This window comes from Phaethon aethereus (genome assembly GCF_964289735.1).
Source record: "Phaethon aethereus genome assembly, chromosome: 3".
Classification (NCBI taxonomy): Eukaryota; Metazoa; Chordata; class Aves; order Phaethontiformes; family Phaethontidae; genus Phaethon; species Phaethon aethereus.
This window is the reverse complement of record NC_138576.1, coordinates 122,865,384-122,887,117: the sequence shown is the minus strand read 5'-3', so window position 1 is coordinate 122,887,117 and position 21,734 is coordinate 122,865,384. Positions and strand designations below refer to the sequence as shown.

The following is a 21,734-nucleotide window of genomic DNA, read 5'->3' as shown; positions in this document are numbered from 1 at the left end:
TCTCTGTCCCACTGCTTTGCTGCTTTCCTAGCAGTGCTCAACACCGTGACAGCTGAGCAGAAAAAGGAAAACTCCTTAATGTTTGTCAGGCAAGGGCATTTTGTTGATATTAATGCTCTTCAGAGAACTTGAATCTTCATCAAGCTTCACACCCAGTATACCTGAAACACAGCTGGGTGAGTTCCAGTTGCGATGAATGTGTTAAACATTTTGGATGAGGTGACAGGTTCCGAGTAGCAACTGTAATTTAGGTAGGATTCCTGTCCTAAAAACATGTTGATGTGTCCTGGAAAACTGAGGTAAATCAGTATATGATTAAATCTGTTGTGATTATTATCCTCGCTTTGAGTTGCGGGATTGGTGATAATTGATAGGAGTGATTCTAAGCCAGAAAAAGTTAATACTGCCTGCTTGGTGATGTGTTGTCTTTATCATTTTGCATGAGACCTGTGGACCGTATCTACCAGTCATGTCACTCGATGCTGCTGTGTTAGCTTTATTTATTCTCTTTGATAGATATTCAGTTTCTCCCTTCTCAAAAAAACGTTCTAAAGAACCACCTAGGAACATACACAACTCCAGAGAAACAAGGCTGTATGATCTGCTTTTAAAAAAGAACTGCAGACTTCAAGCCAACGCTCCTCTGGGTTCATGCATGGCCATTTCCCTCACCGCCATCTATATCACATGTTGTCACTTTTAACACGTTTTATCAGACCTATTTTTTAGGTAGCATTTATATTGTCATTTCAAGCTTCTGGTTTCACTCCATTGGAAAGCAACACCCTTTCGGTATCGTCACACAAGACTCGGCAGTATCTGTAATGCTGAGCCCTGACCAGTACACCTCATCCCTGACCCAGCGCAGTAAGAACTGGAGAGCTCCAGTAGTGCTTATTTCTTGTAATGCCTTTAAGGCTTAGTAGTTTAAGGTAGTAGCAAAGCAATTGTTCCTGTCTGTAAATTAAGACCCAGAAAAGCAGAGAGCACATGTTCATTTTCTTGGTCCTTGGGCTGCATCTGTACCATGGAGAACTCCCTGCACCCCAGACCATCTCCCCAGTCAGTATGCCTGCTTTGATGAGCTAGCTGCAGCACCAGAAGCACGGCGTAGCCATGCCGGGAACTACCTAGTCCTCTTAGCAAGCTGGAGAGATGGGTCTAGGCAGAGCAGGGTGCCAGAGGGCCACGGTTAAACCACTTTCAGTTCCAGGGCTGTTACTACCTCTGCACAGATTTCTTAATGTCGTGGTGTAACGAGAGCTCGCTGCAGAGTACAAAATTCAGAGCTGGGTTTCGGACCAGATTTTTAATTCTGGGGTTCACTTAGGCCCATTAGAGAGTGCAACTAGGATTGACAACATTAAATACAAATTTCAGATGTCGAGTCACGTTGTCTTCTTTGCTCCCAGCAAATTTTGAGGGTCCTTCTCTTTTCATCAAGTCCACAAAACTGTTCTAAGTAAGCTGTCATGGCATAAACCGGGAGTAAATTGGTGTCACTACCGATATCAATTTAACTGAAGTCGTTATGTCGTGTAAACCTAAATTTACCATTTCAGTGTCTTATAATGAGCTCATTTCTGTTCTGCTATTATAGTTACCTCATTGCTGACTTGCACATATCCACCTTTACAGAATGGCAAGTTCTACATGGCAAATTTGTATCGGTTGCGTGAAGGAAACAGAGGACAGACCTGTCGTAGAATCCACTGCTTGCATAATACTGCAAACGTAGTTCTTCCTGAAACATAATCTTCCAGTTGCTTAGGGCAAGGTTTACACCAGTAAAACGAATTCAGAAACATTGTCTCAGTAAACAGGATGAAGTACACAGAACTTCTTGTGCACTCCCAACATGCGGGGATAATATTTATCTTCTGTATATTTTTGGCTGGGAGAAAATTGGATGTTGGTGTCTCAAGACATCTGTGCTTGATACATTTGTTTCATTAGAAATTGACTGCACAACTGTTGTTTTAATGTACCTATGCCAATTGTTTTTAACAATTTTTAGAGGAACATCCTTATTTATAGCTCACGCAACCATAAAAGAAGTGGCTTCGTATTAGGTCTGAGTACTTCCGGAGATGATTGTGGATTTAGACAAGAACCAGGTTACCACAGGCATTTTGGGAAGCTTGAGGGGAAAAAAAGCAATCTTTACAGTTTTGATAATCACTGGAAGAAGAAATTTGAGAAAATGAAGTCTTTAAAACAGTCTCCAAGATAGAAATACCAAACCAGGTCTATTCTTTCATTTTTGAGAGAACGTGTTTTTGTTGTAGTAGTTATACAGCATGAAAGCTTTTCCAGAGCTGCTTTAAATGCCCATTTTTAATGACTCTAGTTCTAGATCTGATTTCTTTTTTCCTTTTTATAAACAACCCCCAGTATAGAAAGCGATCAAACAAGATATATGTTTGTGTATCATGTATATGTATCATGTATACGTACATGTATAGTCATGGGCTAATGTTGTTAAGTCTACCTGTAAGTACTGGGAAGAATTCAGTGAACGCTGAATGTTCAAAATTTTGGACTGGGAAAGGGGAGCAATTGCTCACCCGAAGCAGCAGCCTCTTCCCACACCTCTGCCGTAACTTTTGGGTCATGCCATGGAGGGATTACTGGGATTACTCACTGATTTCCTCCCTGCCTCTGGAAGGTCCATTAGAGTTAAATGGGGCTGGGCAGAGCACAGCTGAGTCCCTGAAAACAACCAACTAGTCTCGACTGAAGCTGTCTTTTCTTTATTCAGACAATCCCAGGATCCTTTATAGCATTTCTTTCACCCTGCAGTTTTTATGCCACATGTTAAACAAACTTGGTGATCAAAGCTTAAAACAGCAGAGAGAGGAATATAGGTGTGTGTCAGACTACCACATTGGATTTTGCTTTTGGTACGTTCATTTTTTACATAGGCTGTGTGTTGGAAAACTCATTTTAAAGTCCTTTTGCAATAAGCCTCCTTGGTAGTAAGAACAGACTGAAGAGGGCTATCTGATTGCACAAATGTGTCTTGAAAGTAAGTTAGTGGCAATGCTGCTGGAGGTCTGATGACGTCTTGTGACCCTGGCAGTTTGTGTGTCGCACCCGCCTCTCTTCCCCAGCGTAGCGCATAGCTCAACGGAACTTTCTCTGTCCCTACAAACCCTCTTTTGCTTAAGCTGCCTTGGCATCCAGAAGAAGTACTTTATATCAAACCCCTATGGTTCTTCAGACTGCACCTGGCTGAAATAATGCGAGTTTGTGCTGATTCACTATCATATAATAACAGATTATGAAAGCAAATGGAACGATTATCAAGTGCCCCCTGCCTTTTTTCATGAGAGGGTTTGATTTGGTGTTTTGTTTTTTTCACTTTGCGGAGTCATTGCTTGCGGAGTTAATGTGGTCTTAAAAATACTTGCTACTAAAGTACTAGAGTCATACTCATTTGCACGTGGGCAGTACTAAAGCCCTGTGACTGCCCAGCAGTGCGCAGCGTTAGCCGCTCAGTAACCCTGTTTCCTTTCACTTATTGTGAAAATCCTGTTTTGCTTGGATAGATGCAACAATTTTGGATCCCTGAGCTAACCTCGATGTCTTCAAACTTATGAAATCCGTTTTAATTCTTGGGTCTGTAGAAACTGAGGTTTAATGAAGTAATTCCAATTTCATATTTAGTATGGGAGAAATATATCTCTTGTGTAAAGAAGCTATTCGGCTGACAACGGCACTTTCCCTCGCTCTTGCTCTTTCTCCCAGTGGAGCTTCTTAGTAGCCTCGATGTTGTTTCATTTCAATGGCTTGGTTGATGGTCAAATGCAAAGCACGAAATAGATGTAGCATCTCCTTTCTCCAAAAAAGGATGTGTGGACATTGTCTTGTCTGGGCAGCTGTGTCCGCAGCTATGAAGCTATGGCAGCAGTTATGGTTTGCTTCCTGTGTCACACTCCTTGGTGGATCGCAGGTAGCTGAAGAAACACAGACGCTCTTTGCTTTCTTCTTCTTGTGTGTGTCTTGTGATTTTGCTAATAACAATTGTATAAAACCAAACCCCAGGTCTCTCAGCCTGTCCTCATAGGAGAGGTGTTCCAACCTTCTGATCATTTTTGTGGCCCTCCTCTGGACCTGCTCCAACAGGTCCATGTCTTTTCCTGTGCTATTCTACTTAAAAAGCCACCTATGGGCATGCACAGTATTTATCCAAGAGTTTCATAATTACACATTGTTCAGCACAGAAAAGGAGTAATCAAGGGTAGTTCCTATGCCAAATTATATTTACATTCATGACGTCTATGAGGACAGCCCGCGCCGCTGTGTGATGGAAACGTGGGTGCTGTGGGGAGGGCCGTGCACGGGCGTGGGCTGAGCTGCCGCTAGCGGCAGGTGTGAACCCAGCAGAGATGCGGGGCTCTGCATCTTCCACCCTTGCGCTCGTGAGCTTACTCAACCCTGTCTTGGGTCAGCCCAAGTCCTTGGAACAGGTTCTGCACGCTGGTGTGCTTCACGCTTGCCTCAAATTCAGCCTCAGCATAATTGCAGTAACAGATTTGGCTTTCTTTTTCCTGGTCATATATGTTTGGGTTTAAACATCTTTTTCCCATAAGGCAGAAAATTCTGCTGCAAAGATTTTAGGCATAGCATGGGTTATTATTTTGTGCGGGATTTTTCCTAGCCTTTGTTCCAAGGTCTGATTCAGCAGAGGTAGCAGAAGGAATCACTCAGCCTATGTCTCTGGGATCAGTAATCCGCATATGGTTTAGAACATGTGAACCCTACAGAGTTACGGAGCCCCTTTGCAAGGTAACACCGGTCATTTGTCTTCGCTGCATAGAAAGTTTCACAGTGACTAGGAGGAGACACTGACAGACAGGCTGGTCTGTTTTGAATCCCATAGGTTACCATCGAAGTGGTGGATGGCCCTGACACCGAGACGGACAAGGATCTGCAGAAAGAGAGCAGCAAGCCTAGCTGGCCAGTCCCATCACCCGACTGGAGAAACTGGTGGCAGAGGTCCTCCACCTTGACTCGCATGAGCAGCGGCGACCAGGACTACAAGTATGACAGCACTACTGAGGACAGCAACTTCCTAAACCCTCTTGGTGGGTGGGATAGTCACGCACCCAGTCACCGGACATTTGAGTCCAAGGAGCAGCCAGAGTACGGTAAGTTTGCGTTCCAGGCCTCTTATGGGCATCTTGGGATTGTAAAAAGGAGTTTGGGGGAAATGAGAATTGGTGAGGCATCGCTGAAAGTAGGCCAAGCAAAATAGAATTTTTCAACATGTGGCTTTTGTTCATCAGCTTTCAAATACAAATCCGTGCAGATGCACAAGCTGTACTGTGGTAGCTGCATTCCTCTAGTAAGTCTATAATCTTGAAAATCATACCAGTTATCCCCTAAGAGAACTTTTTTTTAGTCCTAAGCGTACTTTTTTTAAAAGCAAAGGAAACAAGGTTTCGTATTTATTTTTAGAGTAAGGATAAGTACAAATTTAGAATCGTGTGGTGGTTTGGGAACCAAAATATAATTATTGGATAAATAAGCAAGATCTAAAACGTGGTAGTATTTGGTGGATACACAAATAAGATGAATTATGTTAGTGCATGTGTGGGGAGTGGCGTATGCAGCAGGAACATTGTGTATTTGCGTGTGTAATTCTCTTCCAGATGTGTCATGGCGAAAACAATTGTTTTCAGCTTGTTGTACGAAACAGTTGCAGAAACTAGAAACAGAGAGGAGCTACAGTTGTTCACTGCCCCGAGGGACTGTGAATGTCCACATGGGAATGACTTAAGGGAGGTGAACTAGTATGTGCTCGCAGGTAGCTCAGAGCCTCTCGGGTTTAAGTTGTCTGGAAATGCAGAAGACTTTTCATTAGAGTAGGGTTCCAGAGCAACAGGATTTTTACCCTGGCACTTCTGTTGTGTTCCCTACATACTGCAGAGTGGCTATCATACACTGATTCGGTCTTATTTTTTCCCCCGTTTTGGTTAAGTCCTAGAGCCTTAACAACTGAGCGAGACTTTTTGTGGAATGGTGTATTTAAACACAGATACATATGTATTAGATTTTGTGGCCAGAAGATTAAAGTCGATCCCTTCTTTTTGCACCTGCGTTTATTTGTGGGCACGCTTTATTGCCAAGAATCCGTGTATTAGGTAGTTACTTGTTTAGGTAAAATAAAATCGTGGTAGTAAAAAAAGAATAACAATTACAAATATGAAAATAGGAAAAATAGGTTTAGCTCCAGCTGAAAATCTAACACGGTATATTTAATAGTAGATACTGTGGGTTTCAAGCGCAGTAGAAACACTAGGTTAGGCAGGCCTAAAAATTATCCTAGAGCTCTCTGCCGTACAGCAGAGCACCCTACTAACTGGGAAAGACTCCTGGCCTTCTGACTAACCTACAATGTCATGCGCCACTGGTCTTGGCCAGGAGGTTGTAGCAGCAGATCCTGCCCGTATGAGTCTTTTATGATAGTTCTGCCCATTGACCTGTCCAGACCTGGTTGGACTTGATGATCGTAACGGTCTTTTCCAACCTTAATGATTCTGTCATTTCACGGCTCTGTCGTCTCCCCTGTCCTGCCCCTGCCAAAAAGCACCACATGGCTCTGCCTGCCCTTCCTGGGCCTCCCAGGCTGGGTTCTTCAGCAAGCATTCCACCTGCTCACCCACCCTCTTCCTCGCCAGCCACCCGGAGACGAAATTTGGAGTTGGAAAAGAGCTGGGAAGGAGAGCAGGGCCAGGGAGAGAGGGCGGATCACATTTCCCCAAGACATCTTGTGCCTCTTTAGACTGCTGTAGTGCCCGCCTGTTGGCAAATCCCAGAATTGCGGGTCTTTGCACACAGACCGTAGCCATGTTCCCGCCCACGTCACACCATGGACACCCGATTCAAGTGTGGTGGCTTCCTGCTTGGCAGCAGTGTAAGAAAAGGAGGAAAAGCACATAAGGTCCCTGCCACGAGGAACTCGCATCTAGGCAGCCTGCTATGAGTGAGATATATAACCCTCCCATACTCATGGCAGTAAATGTTTAATAGCACCCCACAGAGTTGTCGTCAGTCATTACATATGGTACAAATCAAGTTACGTGTTCTACTAACCAGCTCAGGAAGCCCACAGACAGCATGGCGGGGGAAGTGGGAATCGCGTGTAGCACAGAGGCCAGTGCAGGCAGGGATCTGTCCCTATGTCTTGTCTGTACGTGCACGTTCAGCCTATAGCTACAGATCAGGGCTGGCTCAGAGTCACTAAACCCGGTTTTGTTTTGCCACCAGTGCTGGTTTAACCCAGATGAGCAAAGGCTGCAAGTTATGATCACGGGGTCAGTTAAGTATCTTCTCTAGGTTGCAGAGAAATCCATTGAGCCAGACATTCCCTAGCGAGAGACAACACTCGGCTGGGGAGGCCAGTGGGAAGGCAAGCAAGCTGGGATTGGTTCTTGGACTCCACTTGGTGGCCTGTGCACCAGTTAACTCGGCAAACCAAGGGGACTGTTAAGGGGTTTAGGTACGTACAGTGGCACCGAGCCACAGTGATGCAGACTTGGTATCCTTTGCCCTTGGCTGTCTACCAGAAGAGAATGAAGTCATGTTTCATTTTTCAGAAGGTTCCTGCTAGTAAACAGTCAGATCTGATGTTATTTACTAAGTAAGTCACACGAAACACTACAAATGGGACATTGTTCTGGGGGCGAGATGCGTATGCGGTTCCCTATAGTCATGGCGGTGTTGAAAAACAAAATGGCCATTTTCACGCATGACCCCCAGCCTCCCATAGTGCAACATTCAGTGTGTCCAAAAAATTGAGTATTGTGCTATTGCTGTGTGTTTTGAAAAGAAGAAAAAGGAAACTTTATTTATCCTGTGCCTGATTAGTCTGTGGTCAGAAAGCATATTCCTGTGTACAGGGAAATTATGTGAATAGATGTGTACTGTTTAGTTCATGACCCAGCTTTGCAGCTGAGGATTCTCAGCTGCCAAAAGGTCAAAAGAGAAAGGAAATGTTTTTTCAAATAATGTTGCATGCATTTCCCCGAGGAGCATCAAGTGTGAAAACCATTTAAACAGCAGGCTTATGCCTGGCATTAGCCCAAGCTTCAGGTAGAGACATCTGGATTCCATTCTTCGTTTGCCGCCTTAATAAAAAACACTACACAGTAGTTTTGGGTAGTAGTAGTTGTTTCTTCATTTCCTTCCTCACCTTTGTTCTTACACAGATTACATTGACGGTGAGGGAGATTGGAGCCCGTGGTCCCTTTGTAGCGTCACCTGCGGGAGCGGCACCCAGAAGCGGACGAGATCCTGCGGGTATGCCTGCACTGCCACCGAGTCGCGGACCTGCGACAGGCCCAACTGCCCAGGTGTGACCATGCTGACGTCAACTGCTGTCAGAGGGGAGTGGGGAGAGGCGGTCGCGGGGCAGGGAGGCCAGCCCTCCTGTACACAAAGCCCAGGGCATGTTTCTTCCCTGGCTAGGTAGGCGTTCTGGTGGGAAGAGACACGCTGCTTTTCAGGGCCATTTATGAACTGGCAGGTTCTTTGCTAGCGGTAATACACTGCTAGATGCACTCTGCAGTCCCCTGGGACTTACAAGACAAATACAGGCTGTTTTTAGGTTACGGCAGTCATTTTTGTGCACGGTACGTTTTGTATTCCAAAGGGTGTAATCCGCTCTCTTGAAACAAATTGGTATTCATTTTAGAATTTCAGAACAGCTGTGCTGTTACCTCAGCGAGCTCCTATTTTGCTGTGCAGTGAGTGGGCGTGCCTGTGCTGCGAACAGGTAGCTCCACCCCAGTTACAAGGCTTCTAAGTTTTGTGCCTAAGGTATGCAGAGTTGCTTTAAGACTCCATGTGTATTAATATGAAAAAACAACCCAAACCACTTTAAATACCTGCTGTGCATTTCACTCCAGAGATTTTGGGTTCATTGGGCATTAAGCAACAAAATTTCCTGTCCTAGGAAAGTCAATGTTAAGGTGGAAATGTCATCTCTGTTTCATTACAGAGATGTTGCTTGATAACTGGAGCATTATAAAGCAGCAACTTTGGTCCTGCAGCAGCTGTGCACAATGGGACGAAGGAACGTATAGTTTTGGCTTGAGTGTATTCAGAAAATATGGCCAAGGAGCTGTACCTTAGCTCCGACCTGTCTACAGGCACTGACGTTTAAATGCCAGTAATGGAGGTGCCCTTACCCTCGTGCCGTTTGCGCTTTGGCGGTGAAAGCAGGGCTGAGCTCTCGAACTGACATCGTAAAAATGTAAAGCTGCTATGGAAAACTTTCCCGTGGTGTTCTTTAAATGCTGCGGAGTGTTTGGGTTCGGGCAAGTTTGTAATGCAGTGACGCAGTAGTTGCCACAGTGTATGGGACATGTGCAATGTCATTACTTCCCAAGATCGCAGAGAAGTAAAAGCACATGCCACGGCGGCATGCATTTCACCGAGTTTACTGAATGACTCAGAAAGGCAGAAATTCTTAAACTGGAGGCCAGGGTTTTTTTGACGGGAAGTGAAATGTCAGCAGCACTGGAGAGGAGACGTAGGAGCCTCAGTGAGAGAGCTGGAGAGAAGGCACTCGCTCGCAGGTAGATGCGTGCATCCACTGTAAGGTAACGGCTGCTTGGCAGTTCGGGATGAAACACTGAAAAGTGTTTCTGGATGCTTTCATACATCCTAAAACCTCCGTAATAAGGGGTTAGTTCCAGAAGAAAGCATGTAGCCCCCAGTTACCTTCTCCCGTATTTATTACCAGCTAGCATCAAACTAGTGGCAAACTTGAAAGAATATATTATGTCATGTAACAGACCCCCAACGATCAGCAGGCAAAATATATTCACTCTTTGAGGCTGTGCTGACATTTTTAAAATTACAAGGGCAAAGCTCGGCTTCTGCTGTTTATAATTCCAGCAGTGAATTACTGCCTTGTAATGGCTTCTTGGGTATCTATTATTCTGCATCTACTGCTGGAGTTAAGGCAAAACCCTATGATAATTTTATTGAAAAGCGGCCTGAGGCTGTTTTGAAGCTTTGCAAGCCACTATTATGCCCCAGTTCAGGAGATGAGGAGAAAGTTCATTGGCAAGAAGATGGATGGTGAACAAACTTCATTATTAACCATGTAGTTATCACGTACTATAAGAGCTTTCTGCTCTCTTTGGAGGTCTTTAATTCAGTGGAGAGGAAAAAAAAAACCCAACACCCAAACCTGTTCAAATGCTTCTTTGAAGAGACATTTGTTTTAAGGCTACACGACACAGAAACATTCAGGTGGCATTAGGCTGGTAGGTAGGCCAAACTAAAGCAGCAGTGAAAGGATGTTTACTTTGTCAAGATCAGTTAATACGTTTTCTGGCAATCCATGTTTCCCTCCACTGATACCAAACGCTTACCTGGAGGTTGTTGGAAGATCCTGGTATTTTAAGATCCTGATACTTCATTTGATTGCTAAAGGTGGTAGAGGATGGGATCGGTGGGAGAGGTTAGGTTATCTCTGGCCTGCTCACACCTTTCAACTCTCTAGCACTGGGAGAGACCAAGCAGCGCCGGTCTTCTTGTAACAGCATCATTCTTCCTCGTATTTCCTGAAAAATGGTTTGCTCACGTACGGATATGAACTTAGTGGCCTGTCTTCAGGCGTATCGCTCTGTTTTAGAAAGTGGCACAAAGGCCGTCACCTTTAGACAGCACCTTTTTACCCCGGGCTTCAGAGCCTCCATTGCTTTTATCTTGTCAGTCACTTGTGATATGTGCTCGGGCAGATGCTGGTCACATAAAGCTGACCAGGTGGCTGTTGGTGAAGCGTGTGCAAAGCTCCTACCTGAATCACTGGGAGATGCTGGCAAGCCGTGCAGCAGGAGGGGGAGGAACGGAATCGGTTCCCTCGCTGCAGTCTCTGCACGGCGTTCGTAACTGACTGGTTATGTTGCTTAAATATAATCCAAGCTCTAAAACTTGAAAACTTTTGACTTTTGGGCTAAGCTAATGTGTCGTCTTTGTAACACCACAGCTTCCCTGGTCATTATACTTTTAAATGAACGCTCCCTCCAGCAGTGACTTGGAATTACCTCCCTGCCAAACAAAAGCACCTGGCAAAACTGGGGATGCGGGGAGGCAGTTGATTGCATTTGTGTTCTAATAGGAAAACACCACTGCCACTGCTAACGCGTGTTTGTCTCAGGGATCGAAGACACCTTCCGGACAGCTGCCACAGAAGTGAGTTTACTTGCAGGAAGTGAAGACTTCAACGCTACCAAACTGTTTGAAGTTGGTAAGCAGCCTAGTCAGTCTTTCAGTAATAGATAAGAGACTTCCTTAGATTTTCCCGTTTTGCCTCTCGCTGCAGCACCAACATTTTGAGTTTACCATTAAAAAAAGTCAGTAATAACGGCCATTTACTGTGCTGCTTAAGTTTACAATCTGAACCTTAGCTTGCTTCTGTCATAGAATCTTTCTCATCTTAAGTCTTAGCAAATTTCTGTGCTGCTTTCGTTATAAAATGGTGATGCTCTGTCCTAGTTCAGAAAAGAGCTGTAAGGCTCCACGCTAGTGGAGGGGAAAAAAAATCAGACACTATTTAGCATTTTGCTGAAATAGCCTCGAATGGAAGATACTATAAAAGCATTTTAGGTACAGCTGTCACATTAAAAAAAAAAAAGGCAATTACTTTTTTTTTTTTTTTAATGAGCATGCATAGCTTTTGTAACTGTGTGCGCTGCAGCAGGGCTAACCAAAGCCATTTTCTAGGGCGTGACTTGATACTGATCTATCTAAAACTCACCCCAACCTCTAAAACGTTCTGATTTCATCCCTCCGATGAAACCAGAGTGTGGCCACTCTTAGACACTGGATGCTGGACTAACTGGATAAATAATGTAACCCAGCACCTCCCTCCTATGGTGATGGAGTACTACAGTTAATGACACCTGATAAGACTCTTTAAGGAGACAGGAGAACAGGACACAGATCACTAAGTAAATGTTTTGCAAGAATGTTTGCTGTAACTGTGGAGCAAGATGTGCAGGGTTGTTTTTGAAAGCCTGTAGCATGATACAGACACTTTAAACAGTGTTTTAGGTAGGAGATGTTTAACTGGATTCTCCCAGGACCCTTGCAAAATAATAAAGTGCCAATATTTAAATATGCTACTAGTCTATAAATCTCTTTAATCCCAACTGTAAGTCATGGTTCTGGTGCCATTAAACGCTCCTAATGTACAGACACTCTGATACTAGGTCACATACATCCTTTATAGAATCTAGATCACTTTTGGCTGCATTTGCCAGCTAAGATGTCAGTCTCCATGTTTGAACTACAGCTGCTTGAAATGCCCCTTTGAGAAGATGGAGACCAAGCAGAAAAAAAAGTATTGTTAGCTAAAAGAAAGACTGAATTTGGGCTTAATAATGAGCTTCAGAAAAAGTAATCCAGGCCTTGCTTGCCATCTTGGTGCTTCTAGCGTCATGAGAAACATAATCCCTCCACATATGTATGAATCTGCTGTTCTTACCAGGTGAGTGTGTGGGCCTGGGGGCTCAACTGGAGACTGGCACCAAATCACTGCCATTTCCCTATTTCAGTTCCGTCGCTTGTAAACCCGGGAATTTGCCAGGTAGAAGAAGCGACAGCGATTCCTACTGGCACGGCTCTGCACTGTAATTCAGACTAGCCCTGCCTGACGCCCTCCAGCCGGTCACACGTGTGATTTCTTTATCTGCCAAGACAGGGCATGAACACATTGCAGGCAAGGAGGCAAGCCCTGACCGCCCTTTCTTTCTGAAGCAAAGCCCTGGTGCTGAACAGTTACGCTTCACCCATTTGTTACCACTGATCGTAGGAACTGGGGGGTGCTGCGTAACATATCTTAAGTTTCCATTTCCTGCCCTTAAACAGATACTGATAGCTGTGAAAGATGGATGAGCTGCAAAAGCGAGTTCTTGAAGAAATATATGCACAAAGTGGTCAACGATCTCCCCAGCTGCCCATGCTCCTACCCCAGAGAAGTTGCATACAGCACTGCTGAAATCTATGATCGAATTAAGAGGAAAAACTTCCGCTGGAAAGATGCAAGTGGTCCCAAGGAAAAACTGGAGATCTATAAGCCCACTGCACGATACTGCATCCGCTCCATGCTCTCTTTGGAAAGCACAACGCTTGCAGCACAGCACTGCTGCTATGATGATAATATGCAGCTGATTACCAGGGGGAAAGGGGCAGGTACACCAAACCTGATCAGCATCGAATTCTCAGCAGAACTCCATTACAAAGTGGACATTCTGCCCTGGATTATATGCAAGGGGGACTGGAGCCGATACAATGAAGCACGGCCTCCGAACAATGGGCAGAAGTGTACAGAAAACCCTTCAGACGAAGACTACTACAAGCAATTTCAGGAAGCAAGGGAATACTGAGAAGATTTTCCTCCTCTTCAGACACACAACAGCATTCCTTTCCTGGATGCCAGAGAACTGATAAGGGCTGCTGCATTGTTTCCTTGACAGGGGTTGATTGATCAGTTTCTTCCTAATGAATGTATATAGTTGTAATATAATACATAAGTATTTTTCATAGTGTGTGTAATTTATAAACACGTATCTCTCTATCTGACACACACCAATTTTTACATACAGACATACATAAAACATGTCCTGGTAGGATTTTGTACTGCAATAACGCTCATTTAATAACGTGCATTTCAATTTATTCCCCAACTGTAACATTGCCGGGGGGGGGGGGGGGGGGGGCGCGACAGAGTGAGAGAGAGAGAGAGCTGCCATCACCATCATGCCCCAGCTGAGGAGGGCACATATTTAAAAGTTGTTATAAATAATAGGACTAAAGAATGTACTCTTCCATATGGGAATGGTTTACAAGATGAATGCACCTACAGCATCAATTTTCTCTATAATTGATTTAATGACTAGTCATATCTAAGAAAGGAAGACATTTTTTTTGGAAAGGCAATACTCAAAAGTGAGCAGACAGTTACTAGCACTGTTTTCTTGGAATTCCTCCTGTTACCTTCTAGCTCAGGTCTTTGCAGCCCGTCTGGGATACGCTTGCAGGGAGATGTGACCATGGTTTTCCTACGCAGCAGAAGTCGTCCCGATCCAGTGGTTCGGCAAGAGCTACGAACAGCCCGCTCCTGGAGACATCTCTCTCTGATACAGAGCTATGGCTGTCAGGGCTTAGTCTTATGCTGGGGAGCAGGTCTTCAGGGCAGCTACCTGTAAACTAAGCACGCCGTAAGTCTTCTGAGGAATGAGGTCAGAGGAGGAAACTATGTCAAAGGAAAAAAAAAAAAAAAAAAATCAGAGTTACTTCCCAAATTTTAATATGAGAAGTGTTTAGATCTGCTTGTTTCTTTCTTTTAAGAGAAGAAGTAAGTTTATTTTTTTTAAAAGAACAGGAAACGTGGAAGACAAATACATGTCTGAGTTCCCTGACAGAAAGCATGAAACCAGCCCTTTCCCCCCCCCATTGGTCATATGCTGAGTGCACAGTGTCCTACAGAAGCTTTTCTTTAAGGAAGCTGTCTGGGAGGAACTACTGGTGAGTTAAAATGTCTTAATTTTTTTAAAAAGCTAGCATTATTTTTGTAAAGTATTTATTGAATTGTAACAATAACTCGCACGTGGGATATGTCTCTAACCTGAAAGGCTTCCGTAGATGGAACTTGATTGCCAAGAGTAAGACTGTTGTTAGGGAAAGGTTTTACTTGCAAATTTTTATAAAGTGCAAGTTGACATACATAATGCTGTAATTAAGCAGCTGACACCTGCATTCTTATGAAAGATAAAAATTACACCACAGGTAAATAAATACTTACAGTTCCATCCTGCAATAGGCTGTCTTGCTGCAAGTCCGTGTCTTCATTTGGAAAACGAAGGCTAAACGTCACTAGAGAAGTGCCTGCTTTCGGGTTATGTGGTCTGATACGCACATGTGCACTGCAGCAGACCCTCACATGGTGGTGAAGCCGATCTTGCGCTGCGGTCAGTCGCAGCTGAAAGGTTCAAGACAGCCATGAAAGACAACAACTCCTGCTATGTACATACTGTACATCTTTTCCCTAGCTCTGTTGGCCTTTCAGGTGCTGGCTGATTGCGACTTCCCAGACAGATGCATGCACAGTACCCCCCCAGCGTTAACATATGTGTAATAGGCCCGCTGAGCTGGGGAAGTATCATCAGCCTTGTGTTGGTCTGCCCAGATGCTGCAGATCAGGGGATTAAAGAGCAGCCTGGGCCCTGGATGCCCACCCTGACCCCAGATGTGGTACACAGGCTGCGAAGGCTCTCCCCCGATCCGACAGACTCAGTCGGACAGGCTGCAGAGCCTCAGCACTGTGCTTACGCTCCAGGTTTCCAGCCACACAGTGGTCCGGGCAAAGCCACTGCGCATATGCAGCAGCAAGCGATCTGTTGAGGTAGCTTCATCAGCTGGAAATCTTGGCCAAGTCATCAGACCATCCTAGCTGCAGACTTGAGGCGGAGGTGGGGGGAGGCGTGGATCTATTCTAGCACTAGCTGGTAGTAACAAAACACGGTTGGTTGAGCAAGAGGGTAAACATGCAGATCACCCCTTAATTTTTATAGAAACCAGGTTTTATAAATTCTTGCAAGGTCATAAGAAGGAGTCACTAGCTCACGGAGCCAGTTAAATTGACAGCAGATGGATGAAAGGCATAAGCAACTCCAGGATCAGTCACTTCTTAACAGGGAAGACGGGCATTTTCTGCAACGGGGGGAGAAGGCGCTGCTTTTTACTTCGCTTAGCAGTGTGGGGGCAACAACAGTCTCGGGTTTCTCTGGGAGGGCAGTCACAGTTCTTGAAACATAAAACACATCCCTGCAGTTTATGGATTAGTAAATTATGGTGCTATTGAGAAATGCTACTACGCCATTAATACCGAACATAACAAATAAAGTGTCAGGGAAGAGGAAAAATTGTTCTAATAAACGAAATAACGCACAAACTTTCAAGTGTTATCACTGATGATTTGCCAAGGCTCGAAACACTGAGGCAGCCTTATAACCACTGATAAGGACCTAGCAGGCTTTTCATAAGATGGGTCCTGGAGCACAGATCAAGAGAGTATTCGCACTTCTGCAGTCTTAAGCGACGGGCTTTACTAAAAACAAAGTCAGTCCAGTTTTACAATAAATTATGATAGATTCAGGGCTGGGCTGCTATTTATCTCCTTTCCAACGGCTAAGATGGTTGTACCTGGAGTGACTTTTTGCTCAGTCTCTTAAATACTGAGCTCTTCATATTAGAATAAGTGCTACAGAAGGGTTTGCGGGCTTACCTTCCTAGGCACAGGTGGGTAGTTAGAAGCAGCTGTTTGTTACTACATGTCTAAGTTAGCACAGAACAGGCATATTGGAAGACCCAACCAAAGATCTGAGGGGAACTGAAACAAGTAGAGCTAAACAGGTCTCATGGTGTCAACACCGAGAAATCCTCAGAGCCTCCCACCGGTAAGACCTCCTGCTTCCCAAATGGGAACTCTGAATACAGACTTTACGGCAACCTCTCCGTTATCTGAGCAGTTCCCCTTAGCCGGTTCCCATCAGTGGAGCCAGCGTACGGTGTTTTCACCCCTGGCCTCTCGTTCCTCTGCCCTACCTGCCTCCTGGGTGAGCACAGCTCTCTGCGCAGCCAAAGGAACCAGTCAAGTCATCCAAGTTATTTTTAACCCACATCAATTGAGAGATACAGATTACCGCATGGCTTGAGAGCCGAGTCAGCAGGAACGCCTGAAGCTGGCACTGCTGCTAAGAAAGGTGTGTGGGGCAGCGCGCCGAGGCAGCCACAAGTGGACTGGATACGTACCTTCGCTGCATAACAGGATGAGCAGGCCTGGCTTCACATTGCCCAGACAGCTGCTGAGCAGCAAAGTTCCACTAGCAGAACCCACAGTGATGCATAAGGGTTATAGGACAATATAGGGAAAAACAAAAACATACATGCAGTGACAAATCCCTGTCGTCCCACATTAGTTACCAGCTGCATTTTTCCCCCCCGCTGTGCAAAACTGTTAGCACTGTCAACACAACGCGTTCTTTCAAAAAAATGCTAGCGCGTTCCTAGGACTGCCTTGTCCGTATATAGCCTTTTCATTGCGATTGTAAGGTGGGCTGCAACAAATAACTGGTGCACCTGATGCTTTCAGTTGGGTGGGTCAGGCGAGTCGAAGGTGGGAGAGGGGGAAAAGCAGCCTGTCCCAGGGAAAAGCAACCTCCCCAGAACCTGCTGCTTCACGGCCGAGGGGTGGTCGTGTCTCCGTGAGCCCTTCAGCAAGGGGATGCCCCTGCCAGACCACAGAGCCCCGATGCCGCAGTCCCTCACCGGTGGTGGTCTCCCTGGTCGGCAGCAGGAAGGCAGCGAGGGAGCGCCTGCACCTCCTGCTGATGGCCCGGGGAGCTGCCCAAGGCTGAGGAACCACCCGTGCTCCCCCAGGCCTCCCCCTGCTCCCTGTCCTCCTTTCTCCATCAAGGTGCCCCTGGAGCTGCCCAGCAGCCAGCATGGCTCGCTGCAGCGGGTACCTGCTGGGCGGCACTGCCGCGGCATACCCTCGGTCACACAGGGTCACACATTCATCCATCCCTGGAGAAAATTACTCACATTCAGGCTGGACAGACTACAGGGAAACCTGGTGAGCGCCGTGCCTAGCAGGGTCAAGAAGTTGGCAGGCCAGGGAGCCTGTTCATAACCCACTCCGACAAAGTTACTCCACAGGCTGCATCCAGCCACCCGCACGACCTTCTGACACCACACGAGGGGCAGCAGCATGGCAAGGTGCGTTCTTTGCAATCCAGAAGAGGAAGAAGCCTGCAAAGCACATAGGGACAAGCTGGGAACTGGTTACGCTCACTGCATGCACCTGCACAGGCACAAGTGCAGCCTTGTCCCTCCCCTCCATACAGAGGGAGCCCAGAGCACCCTTAGGAGGAGGGAGGGCGTGAACAGGAAGACAGCCATCAGCAAACACCAGAATTAAAGTGACGCTTTTTCCAGCAAACCGGCCTGAGTGTGTTGCTGCCTGGCTGCACAGCATTTATGTGACAGCTGAGAGAGAGCATGTGTTTTTCTGTCACCAGTTCCCCCCCGCTTCTTCCCTTTGTAACTTTTAATGGAAAAATGTGTGGGCAGTTTCCATTCTGCCTGCGCTGTTTCAGACAAATTAAGGGGTTGGCTAAGAAATCACTGGTTTCACATTTCATGCAAAATACACACACATGCATATATTTATATATCTATGTCAATTAATTTAGGATATCCTGTAGTCATGCACCTTATAGCAGTGCGTTGCTGCTCTAGTGTAGTGTCTGCAGGGACGGTGCAAGGGATGAGCCCTTCCTTTCGGCCTGCACAGGGGGTGAGGCTATTTTTGCACTTGGAGGCAGGAGGGAGAAGGGCCAGGAAGCTGAAAAGGCAGCAGTCATTCTTCGGCTCTGCCTTTTACTTTGAGTGGCAGGATTATTAATTTTTTCTTTTCAGCTGCATTGCTAAAGCCACATACGCCTTTTATGACTGCGCTAATTTTCTAGCGGTTTAGGGAGTTAGAAATTTAACACAAGAAGTCGCTGAGGGGGGTGGGATTTTTAAACACACACAAGAAGCTTTTCAGTCAGTAAGTGCACAATTTATAAGGGTTTCTGAATGTTATATTCTGGAAGCGACAGCAGTATTACCCAGGTCAAACCAGCCAAACCTAGCAAAACTAAGTGTGGGTGGCTCTCATTTTCAGAGGAGCGCTTAGATAATATTTCCTTTTTAAAACTGGGCAAACACCATTACATGTGTTAAATGTCAGAGTTTGCTGTTTATTATGGGACCTGACCAATGCTTCCCTCCCTGGATGTGAGGAGGGCTCTGGTACAACTCTGAGCCATGCCTGAAGCAAGGGACAGCATCGGCACACCGTGGTGGTAGATGCAGGACGCGAGTCAGAAAGTTTGGGGAGCGGAGGAGGCTTGGGAACCAGCTCCCATGCCAAGCACCATCTCCTGCCTCTGCACAGCTATGCTTAACCCACTCATTGGTCCCCAAAGCCAAGCTGCAGCCATTCCCCTTCCCCACTTCCCAGGGGCAGCTCTTGAGGAGACCTTGCTCAGCCACAAAAAAAGAGAGCGGGGTCACAACTGGCCTTGGGAAAAGCCCTGTCTGGCTGAGCAGGGCACTCTGAGTCAGGTGAGAAGATGGGAAAGGTGCAAACACACTTGGCCATGCAGACACAAGGGCTCCTCAGCAGCTGCTCCGTTAGGCAGTCAATGGGGAGGGAGCACCTTCACACCATGGCACAGCCTGGCTTCATACACCTCCCGCCAGCCAAAGCATCATGAGGGTAAACCTCAAGCAGCTTACCGCAGACCCCGTCGCCCCCGACATGGATCCAGCCTGGTGTGACGCCTCCATCCAAGGCCAGCCCCCACCAGGAGGCAAAAGCACAGCTTCACTTCACGTGCAAATGTCCTGGCTGTTCCAGTGCATCCCGGCACACCAGCGAGCGACAGCTTGGAGACACAGCAAGGCCCGCCACTGCCTCTGCAGCAGTAACCACGTCTGAAAGCAATGGTGACCTGAATTCAGTGCACCAGTTCCCTTCCTTACACAACCTTCATCTTACAACCTCCTTGGGAAACACACAGAAAAAGAGTGTAGAAACAGGAGGAGTCTCTTTGGGTTGAGGAAGAGGATGCAGTAACAGGAATGGAAATGACTTCTGGCCAGTGTGGAGAGGAAACAACAGTGCACCGAGTTACAAAGTGGCCTCATTAATTTTGGGTCACCACAATTTAAATCAGCATGTGGGTAATGATATCTTGAAGGAGGATGGCCTCAGAGAGGGGAAAGTCAGAAGGAACAAAGCAAGTCTTGACAGGAGCCTAGCAAAGGAAATGCTGAAGCAGTGCCTAGGTCCCCAGCAGGCTGAGGGCTTCCCTTGTCTGGCCATACACTCAGACCCCTTCCCCAACTATTTCATCACGTGTTTAATGACCGTGGGGTACACAATACCAGAAAAGCCAAATTAAAAGGTAGAGCCGATAGGTGTAAGGGGAGGAAAAGTTACTGAGCCTTCTTTCCTGAATAACAGCCCACATGGCCTCATGCTCACAGAGGCCACAGCACAGTGGTAGCTGCGCCACAGCTTTTAGCTGTCCGCGAGAGGTCGATGGCGGTGGTTAACCTTGATAAATAACTATGTTTGGCCCTTGCCCATAGTGGCACAGCCGTCAGTATTTCTGTAATTTAATGCGGCTTTTGCTCAAAAAGGTCAACCCCCTTTCTCCAAGGCCCATATCAGCCACCCAGGACAGCGGGGTTTGCCTCGCTCCCAGCACCGCCAGCTGCACAGCAGAGCAGGGGCATTGCCTGGGGTCACTTTGCAACTGGCCTCTTTCCCCACAAGGATAGGCAGGCCCGGCCTCCTCTTCCCTGCACATGGACAGGAGGCACAAAGCCACCAATGCTGCACAGGCTGGAGGTGGGAGAAGAAGCTGACCCAACATCAACCTCAACCTCAAACACAACCACATCTATCATTGCTAGGTTGGGTGGCCTGGTTATAAATACAGCGTTGTTTTTGCAGCTGCTGGGACTGCCCCGTGGATTCTGTTGGTGAGACAAACAGAAGGCAGCAGCGTGCTCCATGTCTGACCGTCACCAGCACTGGCAGGGAGCAGGAAGGTGGGAAGCCCCGACAGCTCCGTACTTCAAGATTCTACTACATAAAAGATCCAACACTGCCAAACTGAACCTCACTCCTGGGATGGAAACAGCACACCAGGCCCAGCACACAGGGAGCTGGGCCTCACCCACAGCAAAGGGACACACAGAAGGAGAGCTGACCTTTGACCTCTTAAGTCACTGTCAAGGGGTGTTCGGCCCGCATTAGAAAGATGAGACCAGATAACTCTGGCCGTAGAAGAGGAGATCTGCAAGGCCAGGGAATCCCACAGGACTATCTGGTCATAGAATTATAAAGGTTGGAAAAGACCTTTAAGATCATCAAGTCCAACTGTCAACCCAACACCACCATGCCCAGTAAGAACATGTCCCAAAATGCCACGTCTACATATTTTTTGAACACCTCCAGTGATGATGACTCCACTATGTCCCTGGGCAGCCTGTTCCAACGCTTGACCACCATTTCAGTAAAGAAATTTTTCCTAATAGCCAATCTCAACCTCCCCTACCGCAACTTGAGGCCGTTTCCTCTTGTCACGTCGCTTGTTACTTGGGAGAAGAGACCAACGCCCACCTCACTACAACCTCTTTTCAGGTAGTTGTAGAGAGTGGCAAGGTCTCCCCTGAGTTTCTTCTTCTCCAGGCTACACAACCCCAGTTCCCTCAGCCGCTCCTCATAGGACTTGCTCTCCAGACCCCTCACCAGCTTCGTTGCCCTTCTTTGGACACCGTCCAGCAACTCAATGTCCTTCTTGTAGTTGAGGGGCCCAAAACCGAACACAGTATTCGAGGTGTGGCCTCACCAGTGCTGAGTACAGGGGCACGATCACTTCCCTACTCCTGCTGGCCACACTATTTCTGATACAGGCAAGGACGCTGTTGGCCGCCTTGGCCACACTGCTGGCTCATGTTCAGCCAGCTGTCGACCAACACCCCAGGTACTTTTCCGCCGGGCAGCTCTCCAGCCACTCCTCCCCAAGCCTATAGCATTGCATGGGGTTGTTGTGGCCAAAGTGCAGGACCCGGCACTAGGCCTTATT

The 21,734-nt window shown here is 46.6% G+C and overlaps 1 protein-coding gene across 1 annotated transcript in view; it reads left to right on the top strand.

Annotated features, from left to right (window-relative positions):
• ISM1 (isthmin 1) overlaps nt 1-13,409 on the top strand; it is a gene marked incomplete at both ends in the record, with an annotated part of 38,236 nt that extends 24,827 nt beyond the window's left edge. Inside the window, 4 exons of the mRNA XM_081997157.1 lie at nt 4,886-5,153; nt 8,217-8,360; nt 11,180-11,269; nt 12,892-13,409. Of these exons, the coding sequence (XP_081853283.1) occupies nt 4,886-5,153; nt 8,217-8,360; nt 11,180-11,269; nt 12,892-13,409 (1,020 nt within the window). The remainder of the gene's footprint in view (nt 1-4,885; nt 5,154-8,216; nt 8,361-11,179; nt 11,270-12,891) is intronic.
• Between the last annotated feature and the right edge of the window lie 8,325 nt (nt 13,410-21,734).